Consider the following 11,687-nt stretch of genomic DNA (forward strand, 5'->3'; position numbering starts at 1 on the left):
ATGATTCTCTGGTTCTTTGGTTCTTTATCTTAAAAGTAGGGTAAAAGTGATGTAAACATCAATAAATTGTCTTGTAGGTTATAACTGATTATCAGCTACCTCATATGCATGTTTAATGTACCTGTTATCATCCTGAATATGTATGTAATATTTGCAGCTGGATGTTAAGCATACATCAAAACTTAACTATAATTACAATATATTTTAATCCAAATCACGTTGTGTATAATGCCACTTGATATCAACGTGATAATACAACGTAAAATTTATGAAGACACATGGAACAATTGAAATATTGTCTGTTGCACTCATTGACGTCATTTTGTTCTTCGTCATTTTATTTTGGTTCTCAATTGAATTATTGTTAAACAGTTTTAAACCATCTTTTGATAATAAATGATTATTAGCTACCTTATATATGACACTGTGTGTGCAATATTTGCAGCTGGATCATCCATCAATGTATTGTACTTCAAATTATATTTTCTGGTTGTATTCAATGAAGTCCCATTAGTGGCTCTAATTATAGTTGTGTTCATGCTCTTTGGTCAGGTTGTTGTCTCTTTGACACATTCCCTATTTCCATTCTCAATTTAAGGAAACATTTCACACCTTTCTGGGTTTTTTTCATGATAAAGTCAAGTCATTTCAAATGACAGTTGCAACAAATATATAAAAAACAAATGTATATAAAACCACAATTCAAAATAGTCAAGCTAATTTTCAATTCAGACTCTGCAAGAGTTGTGTCCCTTTCAAGTTTATCAATAATCAATCTTTAAAATAACTAACCAAATCTGTTGGTGGATTAAATAAAATGTTTTAGCTCAAAATTGAAAAATGGTATATTTTTCCCTATAAAAGACATGCATTATAGAATAAAAGAAAAAAAACAACACTTTCCAGTATGACATTAAATGTATTCAAAATTAAGTGTCATATGATCGCAATATCTTTCTCTCTGTGTGTCTAAATCATCAAGTTTCTTCATCTGAAAAGAGAAATAAAGAAGTTCATTTACTATTTTAGTTTATCATTCAATTAAGCTGTATTGTATATGAAGCATACAGTTATCTCTATTATAATGCAAAACAAGTTCATAATTAAATTTCAATCATTATTTCGGTGTAAAATCTTCATTAAAGAAAATTCAGAGAAAAGATGTTATCTTCTTTGGTCCCTACACTAGGTGACGTATTAGGTATGCTTTTGGCTTCAAACATAAACACCGGGTATTTTCTGGCTTCTGTGCCGCTTTAGATGATGTAATAAAGTTTGATAAAAAGTAGAAAGTTAGGTGCAACATTTGAGTTTTTTTGCTTATTATTGTGAAAATTACATGTCAATGAATTCAGCAATTCAAAATGTCGGCTTCCTTAGTTACAGAAAAGGAGATTGAGAATTTTCTGCTAGCTGTCATCCAATCAGAATCATTGATACAAAATAATTGCATTAGAAATATCTATTTATTATAAAAATAACAGGTATGCAAATACATTTTTGCTTTGTTTGTACTTAAATTAATATACAAAAAAGCCATTTGTTACCCGACTTCCATGTTAAGCAAGCGGTAATATGAATATTTATATTTCCTAACCAGTTTAATTATGTTTTCTTTGCTGTCCCCGTTCCAACAACTTACATCTTTTTAGACTTTTATAAATTAGAGACAATGATAAAAGATTTAAATAAACTAAAATTTCTTTAAACATTTTTTTAAAACCACCTTTTTTTATCTTTTTTTTCATTGTTCAAAATCAATAATATTATAAAAAACATACTTGTAAACTTTATCACTATGTTTAAACTATATAACTTAATTTGAAAGAATACCTCGAATAGTCCATTGGCCAATTACCGATTTCATTCTGTTATTTCACACTTTTTAAACAAATTAATTCCCTTTGTCAATCTTGGACTCAGATTCTATGCAAAGTATAATAAATCAAAAATAATTTCTGATGTCGTAAGTATTTACATTTGAAGCTAAACAACAAATAAATGTATTATTAAAAAAATTCAAAAGCTTTTAAATTACTTACAGTAAGCACAGGTAAATTTGCTCTTTCTGCTAGCTCTACATTGTCAATGAAAATTATTGTCCCTCCTAAGTGAGACAACTTAAAAAGAAAGTTTCTACTACAGGATCAATTATGGGAATTGGCAAATGGACTATTGTAATAAAAAAGTTTTGTAGGAATAATCCAAATAAAAGTTTTGTGTAATTTTCATATTGGACCCATAAAATATCCATTTTGTAATCTTACCTATGCTAATATGGCCCGGTATCTAACAATCCTCTTTTCCTCACGGTCTTTAAGAGTTAGGTCTTTTTGGGGCTCTTGGTTGCTATTATAACGGTTTTCGTAGTCTTTAAATTCTTTAAAAAACCTGCAACCAAGAGACCCTTTCTGTTCAGCAGGAATTTTCCGTAACAACTTCCTTTCATGTGCGAAACATCTCTACAAAACAAATTACACATATTAAAGTCAAAGTTTAAACAAAGTGTTGTAAAAATTGTACCAACTCTTTTGATATTCATGATGACTTATACAGTACTTAATTAGTACTAGAAATTTAGGTACTACAGATTTTTGGTTACTATCGTTATATTTTCAGCATTTTGAAAGTTTTTCTATTTCAAATCTCTTAAAATAATGATTTTCAAACATGGAATATTGTATCTTGACCTATGATGGTTTACTTTTATAAATTGTTACTTTGGCGGAAGTGTTGCATTGGCACTCATACCACATCTTCCTATTTCTATACGCAAGTTTTATATAATTAAAACTAGTCATTTTGTTATAAACAAAAACATTTGCCTCATTTTGTCAAGCCTTAGGTTTCGGTTGAAAAAGCAAGACAGAGTGATCCTTCATTTCATCAGTGGTGGCGCCAGGGTCCACAAATGTTCACTATGTGGTTAAAGTTTTTGAAATTTTAATAATTTTCTTCAACTCTCCTGGATTTCTACAAAACTTGAACAGAAGCTAATGTTGATGATCATAATTTAAGACAGTATTCGGAAATAAATTTTGAAAAGATAAAATCAAGTTTTTCCTTATTTAAATTTAATAGTGAGTAAATAGTTTTCTTTTCATATGGAAACATTACAATTACTCTGTTGTTAAAGTTTGTCAAACATTCTTTCTTATAAAACTATCCTAAATTTGTAGCAACAAGAATGTGTCCATAGTACAAGGATGCCCCACTCACACTATCATTTTCTATGTTCAGTGGACCGTGAAAATCGGGGTCAAAACTTTAATTTGGAATAAAAATTAGAAAAATCATATCATAGGGAACATGTGTACTAAGTTTCAATTTGATGTAACTTTAACTTCATCAAAAACTACCTTGACCAAAAACTTTAACCTGAACTTCGCACTATCAGTTTCTATGTTCAGTGGACCATGAAATTGGAGTCAAAACTATTATTTGGCATTAAAATTAGAAAGATCATATCATGGGGAAAATGTGTACTAAGTTTCAAGTTGATTGTTAAAATTTTGTACTTTTTCTTCTGTATTGTACTTATAAATAGATTTAGTTTTTCTGCCAGCTAACATTTATGCATACAGTCTGCAGTTAAATTTTTAAAGCATTTGTTAGATTCATAAACTATCCGATTCTATGGATTTACAGCAAAAGTAGGCAAGTCTCTAGGTTCCGCAGAACCCTTACAATACATTTTATTTTTTTTTAATTTGAAATTTCATATGACTTCAAGTTAATTTATGCTTAATTTTTTTTAGTTAACAAATTGTTTATATACATAAACTTACTAGATGAGCTGTTAGTAGAATTGTGTCTCTTCCCAGGTCTGGCTTGAAACGTCCAAATAGGTGTCTTGCCAACCTGGGAAGGTCCATTTCTCCAGGGTCTTCTCCTGTTTCACTGAGTAGCTGTAAAAAGTTATAAATTGTATTATGCTCCATAACAAGATTTCAGAGAGCAATTTAAAAAAAAAACATAATTCAAATAGAATGGTGAATGTGTCGGTGGGAAACAGCTATAGATATTGCCCCAGCTTGCATATCATATAAAGTTATTAAGTGACACAAATGAAGAACATAAAAGTGACTCTACCCAAATTTGTACTTGGAACTTTGTTGTCATATTAATTAGTCTTGTGTGTAAGTTTCATAGAATTTGCTTAATGTAAACTTAATTTAGAATACAGAAACGAAAAAGTCAGTATTTTTTCATTTGTCAGGGGACATAACTCTAGAAAATCAAACTTGATCTGTATTTTGTGGTAATTAGCATTGTGTACAAGTTTTTACCAGTTTGTCAGGATTTCTTGATGAGTTCTTTTTTAACAAATGTAAATTTAAGAAGTTACTTTATTATCTTCTTATAAATTTTTGTGCATTATTATTTTACCTTGATCTTGACTTGGTTCCTGAAATCTACAAATTTCCTATATGCAAAGGAGAAACAAGATTTCAGGACCAAGTCAGAATCTTGTTTTACATCATAGGTCCTCCTGTACTGTAGGATCTTTCTCTGAAAAAAAAATATAACATTTCATAGCTTGCATCTTTTATTAGCAAACTGGTTCCATAATATTTTTTGTTTTGTTATACCCTTAACATTAATGTTTAAAGTGCCTTACTGACCAAAAGTTTCCTGTATTCTAATTACTAAATTAATAGTTCACTGTAATATGAATTATAATGCAATTTGCATGTAACATGGCTACGCGTCGCCAGTAAAACTGCATTTGCGACCGTCAAATCTACAATTGACGGTGGCAACTCTTCAACTACAGTACTGTTATTCCTTAAATATATTGTACTTAGTTATATAGATTTACCTTCAATTCGTCGTCTGTTTCCCTGACAAACAGCTCTGTGGAAAACATTTTCCTAAGGTATGCCAAGAAAGGTTTCTACAAAAACCAACATATAATTATAATGTGTATTTTAGAAGATGTCACAACAAAATCATGAATTATAAAAGTGAGACCTAATCACCTCAACACTTTAAACATAATCTTCAAAGCAGTGTAAGGGAGGTAATTTAAATTATGAGGTAATTCAAATAATGTTTCCTCCCTTACAGTACTATGCTTTTAAATTATGTTTTGAACTTAAATGAGTATCTATTAACCAGAACACCCTTGTTTTCCCCCTATATCTAAATCATCATAACCTCAAAGCCAATTTTTACCATCCTTTTGCACAGTATGGAAACTTTTCAGAGTGATCCATATATTAACACCCTTCCACAAGTTATTATCTGGAAAACTATAAAATGCTTATTTGGGCACCTTATTGGCACTTATTTCCAAATCTGTTAGGAACATAAACCCCAAAATCAATCCTACACTTTCTTTTCAAGTCATAAATCTTGTGTTTAATTTCTTTGATTTCCATTTACTTATACTAAAGTTATTGTCCGTACGCTTGTGTATCAGTCTTGCATGAATAGAAGTAGTTCCAGAAACATGGTTTATCGAAGTGTAAACTAAGAGAAAATTTCTAATTGACCAATCCAATTCAAGTATTTATAGATATATATGCAAATTATATCAGAATTATTGTCAGTTAATCAACATTTTAAAATTTTATAGTATAAGAAAAACAGACCAAAACACAAAAACTTAAATATAACCACTGAACCATGAAAATGAAGTCAAGGTCAGATGACACCTGTCAGCTAGACATGTACGCCTTACAATCATTCCATACACCAATTATAGTAGACCTATTGCATATAGTATAAGAAAAATAGACCGAAACGCAAAAACTTAACTATAACCAATGAAGCATGAAAATGAGGTCAAGGTCAGATGACACCTGCCAGTTGGACATGTACACCTTACAGTCCTTCCATACACCGAATATACAACACCTATTGCTTATGGTATCTGAGATATGGACTTGACCACGAAAACTTAACCTTGTTCACTGATCCATGAAATGAGGTCGAGGTCAAGTGAAAACTGTCTGACAGGCATGAGGACCTTGCAAGGTACGCACATACCAAATATAGTTATCCAATTACTTATAATAAGAGAGAATTTAACATTACAAAAAATCTTAACTTTTTTTTCAAGTAGTCACTGAACCATGAAGATGAGGTCAAGGACATTGGACATGTGACTGATGGAAAGTTTGTAACATGAGGCATCTATATACAAAGTATGAAGCATCCAGGTCTTCTACCTTCTAAAATATAAAGCTTTTAAGAAGTGAGCTAACACCGCCGCCGCCGTAGGATCACTATCCCTATGTCGAGCTTTCTGCAACAAAAGTTGCAGGCTCGACAAAAATTGACTATAAAGGGCAATAACTCTTTAAGGGGTAAACTGATGATTGTGGTCATGTTGACTTATTATTAGATCTTAATTTGTTGAACATTATTGCCGTTCAAAGTTTGTCTCCATCTATAATAGTATTCCAGAGAATAACAAAAAAACAAAAAATTCTTTAAAAAATACCAATTAGGGGGCAGCAACCCAACAACCAGTTGTCCAATTCATCTGAAAATATCAGGACAGATAAATCTTGACTTGATAATCAATTTTAGCCCGGGCAGATTTTCTCTTAAATGCTTTGGTTTCAGAGTTATAAGCCAAAATCTACTTACATGTATTACCCCTATGTTCTATTTTTACCCATGGGGGTCATCTTGGTTGGTTGGCCGGGTCACATTTTCTTAACTAGATACCCAAATGATGATTGAAGCCAAGTTTTATTGAATTTCTAACCAGCAGTTTCAGAGGAGAATATTTTTATAAAAATTGACAGATGACAACAACGAACGACAATGAAGGACGCCAAATCATCCTTAAAAATTTCAAAATAAACAAAAAAAATAAGTTTAATTTTGGACCCTTTGATCCCCTTATTCTGTTGGGACCAAAACTCCCAAAATCAATACCAACCTTCCTTTTATGGTCATAAACCTTGTGTTTAAATTTCATAGATTTCTATTTACTTATACTAACGTTATGGTGCGAAAACCAAGAAAAATGCTTATTTGGGTCCCTTTTTGGCCCCTAATTCCTAAACTGTTGGGACATAAACTCCCAAAATCAATACCAACCTTCCTTTTGTAGTCATTAACATTGTGTTTAAATTTCATTAATTTCTATTTACTTAAACTAAAGTTATTGTGCGAAAACCAAGAATAATGCTTATTTGGGCCCTTTTTTGGCCCCTAATTCCTAAACTGTTGAAACCAAAACTCCCAAAATCAATCCCAACCGTTCTTTTGTGGTCATAAACCTGGTGTCAAAATTTCATAGATTTCTATTAACTTAAACTAAAGTTATAGTGCGAAAACCAAGAAAATGCTTATTTGGGCCCTTTTTGGCCCCTAATTCCTAAAATGTTGGGACCAAAACTCCCAAAATCAATACCAACCTTCCTTTTGTGGTCATAAACCTTGTGTTAAAATTTCATAGATTTCCATTCACTTTTACTAAAGTTAGAGTGCGAAAACTAAAAGTATTCGGACGACGACGACGCCAACGCCAACGTGATAGCAATATACGACGAAAATTTTTTCAAATTTTGCGGTCGTATAAAAAGTAAACTATTATAGGTCAATGTACGGCCTTCAACATGGAGCCTTGGCTCACATAGAACAACAAGCTATAAAGGGCCCCAAAATTACAAGTGTAAAACCATTCAAACGGGAAAACCAAAGGTCTAATCTATATAAAAAAAATTAAAAAACGAGAAACAAACGACAACTACTGCACATCAGATTCCTGACTTAGGACAGGTGCAAACATTTGCAGCGGGATTAAATGTTTTAATGGATTCAAACCTTCTCCCTTTTTCTGAAACAATAGCATAACATCACAACATAGAAAAACACAAGATAAAATATCATAATAAATGTTAATTTTTGGTCCCGTTTTCAAATTGGTCTACATTAAGGTCCACAGGGTCCAAAATTAAACTTAGTTTGATTTTAACAAAAATTGAATCCTTGGGGTTCTTTGATATGCTGAATTTAAAAATGTACTTAGATTTTTAATTATTGGCCTAGTTTTCAAGTTGGTCCAAATGGGGGTCCAAAATTAAACTTTGTTCGATTTCATCAAAAATTGAATAAATGGGTTCTTTGATATGCCAAATCTAACTGTGTATGTAGATTCTTAATTTTTGGTCCAGTTTTCAAATTGGTCTACATTATAAGGTCCAAAGGGTCCAAAATTAAACTAAGTTTGATTTTAACAAAAATTAAATTCTTGGGCTTATTTGATATGCTTTATCTAAATATGTACTTTGATTTTTGATTATGGGCCCAGTTTTCAAGTTGGTCCAAATCAGGATTCCATATCAAGTATTGTGCAATAGCAAGAAATTTTCAATTGCACAGTATTGCACAATAGCAAGAAATATCTAATTGCACAATATTGTGCAATAGCAATTAATTTTCAATTGGAGTTATCTTTCTTTGTATAGAATAGTAGTTGATAATATATGTTGGAAATTTGCCAGACATGACTATGATGTCATTTTCTATTTTTATTTGCCAATAACTTTATGTAAATAACTACATTGGAAATTTGCCAATATAAAATGTTGCTGATGAAGCTTTTTTTCCTTATCTTATCTAAAATGTTTTTAGATAATGTATGTTGGACATTTGCCAGACATGACTATGATGTCATTTTCTATTTTTATTTGCCAATAACTTTATGTAAATAACTTCATTGGAAATTTGCCAATATAAAATGTTGCGGATGAAGTTTTTTTTATTGTTTTATACAATAAACAATGTATATTCACTTTTACTACCAACCAATCTTTACCATTCAGTGATAACAAACACTTTATTTTACATTTTAATATTATATGATGTATTTAAAAGAGTAGTTATTGTTGCAAACTCCATTAGAAATTTGAATTGATATCAGTTTTGGAAAAAGGGAAACGGGGATGTGAAAAAAAAGTGGGGGTTTAAATTTTTCTCATTTCAGATTTCATAAATAAAAAGAAAATTTCTTCAAACATATTTTTGAGAGGATTAATATTCAACAGCATAGTGAATTGCTCAAAGGCAAAAAAAAAAAGTTCATTAGACCACATTCATTCTGTGTCAGAAACCTATGCTGTGTCAACTATTTAATTTTAGATTTAAAAAGTTTGAAGAAGAAATCTTTAATTGATTTGTAAAATCTTGACATTTGTTTTGTGTAAAAAAAAACCATGTAATGTCAAAAATTTGATCACAATCCAAATTCAGAGCTGTATCACACTTGAATGTTTTGTCCATACTTGCCCCAACTGTTCAGGGTTCGACCTCTGCGGTCGTATAAAGCTGCGCCCTGCGGAGCACCTGGTTTAAAATTGTTATTTGGATGGAGAGTTGTCTCATTGGCACTCACACCACATCTTCCTATATCTATGGAGCTTTATACTTTCACTTTACCTCCACAGCAGATCCATCAACATTAAATGTTGGCACTGGAATTTCTTTAAAATTCACCTGCTCCTTTAATTTGGTAAGCTCTTCCACTGCAATTTTCAAAAGTTATTCTACATTAATATAGAAATACTACAATATAGACTCTTGAGTCTTTTCCTGGTTATGATATATATATTATTTTTAGTTCTTTAAATGATAAAATATTATGTATATCATACCTTCTTGCTTATAATTAGTTAAGGTATGTGTCAGGAAGTGCACTTGTCATATTATATATAAGATACTGTGTAAAGTATATAAGATAATATTATTAATTCGTATATTTTAACAAATTTGATTCGTTTAGGGATAGTCACATGTTAAACTATATTTCCGAAGGTAGAGAGAAAACGGCGGATAGCAAAAAGCATATTGACCTGCAAAAAGCATATCGCACGGTTATTTTTAGAATATCTAAAAACCGATATACTTTGTGACGTCATGTAATGAATTTCAGGATATTGTTTAACGTTTTGAAACACATGATATCTATGATCGATTATTTGACGGAAAAAATCTTCGAATACATATATAAAAAAAAAAAAAGTAAATGAAATAACAACTAATATGTTGTTATTGTCAAGCACGGGGGGTGGGGGGGGGGGAGGGTGGGGTGGGGGTGGGGGGTGGGGGTAACTTCAATATTTTTTTGGTAGGGGTGTGCCATTTTTGCCTCAAAAAACGTACCCATTTTAATATAACATTCACTGAAATTCAGTACCTATAGTTATATAAATATTTAAGAAAGAATGACCTATACTTATATACAATATTTAAAATATATATGATATTTTTAAATGTCAAATACTTCCATGCAGAAAGGTGCACATTTAATCAGATTTGAAGAAGAATAGATTGAATTTATATATGATATGTAGATCATACCCAAATCAATATACAGTTATCAAACGTGAAGGCATTTTGATATAGGATGTCATTAAAAAAGCTCGCAAAATTATGACCCATATTTTTGGCACATCCTCGTATACCTATTAATAGGAAGTTATCCCCCCCTTCCCCGTGTTGTAAAGGAGACAATGTAATATCTATAAAATTCCAACAAACCTAAATGACGACTTTGATACAAATATGGTTGGAAATTAATAATATAACAAATATAGCCTTTGTATGAGGTCAATATACTTCTTTCAGGTCAATATATCCTTGTATCGACCTCATACAAAGGCTATATTTGTATAATATATATAAGATATATATAGAGAATAATACATGGCAAAATCTGTATCATATGTCGTATCATCCCGAGACATCAATATCAGCCCAAGGGCCTAAATTAGGGTTTGAAAGAAACTGTTGTATAATGCTGTCTTTATTCTACCTTTATAGCTATAATATATATATATAATATATATGATTCTTTTTATAGTACATACATATCCTTTTCAGCATTCCATAATTTTGTTTGCAACATTTGCAGTCACATCCATTTTGATTTTCTGTCCCATCATTATCATCCTGTGGCTGTACCTCTGGCTCTCCTGAATCAAACAGATCATCCTGACTATGGTCAGGTTCAGTTTGCTGACTGTCCTGAAGATAATGATAAATTTCATAATTTCATGACATTAAACTGTTACAGAAAATTTCAAAGAGCCAGTGTAGCTCATCTAGGTTTACGTACAGAATTAAATTAATTATATGTGTGAAGAATGGTACTTTCATGTAGATTTGTTTGTTAAAATATTGAGGTAGATCTAAAGATATTATTTTTTTTAAAACTATTTTTGTAGCCCACATGGAACATACAGGCGTTATTCAATAAAACCGTAAATTTCTTGTTCCGGCCACTTTTGAAAAAAAAAATGTGATTGATCGACAAGCAATTTAAGCAATTGTTTGTGCAGCAGTTTGTGTAGAAACTTACTATTTTTAGAGGGATTAATAAAATATTGGTTCCTGAATGGTTCTAAATATCCAAAATGGTACGTACATGTTTAGTCAAAATAATTATGACGTCTGGCAAAAAATGAAATATAGTCTTCCAGACGTTATTTGGACTAGACTAACCCCTGTTCATCATTCGTATATATATATTATATGATATAAATATGCTGCTTTTCATATTGCAATGTTATATAATTTCACATTACTAGCAAAGTCGTTATATATTTTACCTCTAGCATCTATAAAAGTCAAGTGTTCCTTTTACGCTGTTCGTGTCAATATCCGTGTCGTCTGCAGTTGCTTGTCGTCAGGAACGCTCATTCTTGTGAACCGTACGGGATAAT

At 31.1% G+C, this 11,687-nt stretch overlaps 1 protein-coding gene across 2 annotated transcripts; it reads right to left on the reverse strand.

Moving 5' to 3' along the window:
- Positions 1-906: 906 nt before the first annotated feature.
- LOC143085435 (uncharacterized) lies at positions 907-11,664 on the reverse strand. 2 transcript variants are annotated; one of them, XM_076261777.1, is made up of 8 exons: positions 11,574-11,664; positions 10,833-10,989; positions 9,403-9,488; positions 4,823-4,897; positions 4,390-4,512; positions 3,789-3,908; positions 2,268-2,462; positions 907-991 (listed from the first exon to the last, which is right to left on the reverse strand). In XM_076261777.1, exons 1-7 carry the CDS (start codon positions 11,580-11,582, stop codon positions 2,268-2,270), a joined length of 765 nt encoding a protein of 254 aa, XP_076117892.1. In that variant the 5' UTR covers positions 11,583-11,664; the 3' UTR covers positions 907-991. The 2 variants fall into 2 exon arrangements, with proteins under 2 accessions (XP_076117892.1, XP_076117893.1); XM_076261778.1 differs by lacking the exon at positions 4,390-4,512.
- Positions 11,665-11,687: the final 23 nt, after the last annotated feature.

Source organism: Mytilus galloprovincialis, chromosome 8 (assembly GCF_965363235.1).
Source record: "Mytilus galloprovincialis chromosome 8, xbMytGall1.hap1.1, whole genome shotgun sequence".
Lineage (NCBI taxonomy): Eukaryota > Metazoa > Mollusca > Bivalvia > Mytilida > Mytilidae > Mytilus > Mytilus galloprovincialis.

What these genes read in the sequence shown, in the direction of transcription:
- LOC143085435 (XM_076261777.1), bottom strand. An exon ending in TTGATGGATCTGCTGTGGAG is followed by an intron (nt 4,898 to 9,402) that starts GTAAAGTGAAAG and finishes TGGTTTTTGTAG; the next exon opens with AAACCTTTCTTGGCATACCT. An exon ending in GGAACCAAGTCAAGATCAAG is followed by an intron (nt 3,909 to 4,389) that starts GTAAAATAATAA and finishes AACTTTTTACAG; the next exon opens with CTACTCAGTGAAACAGGAGA.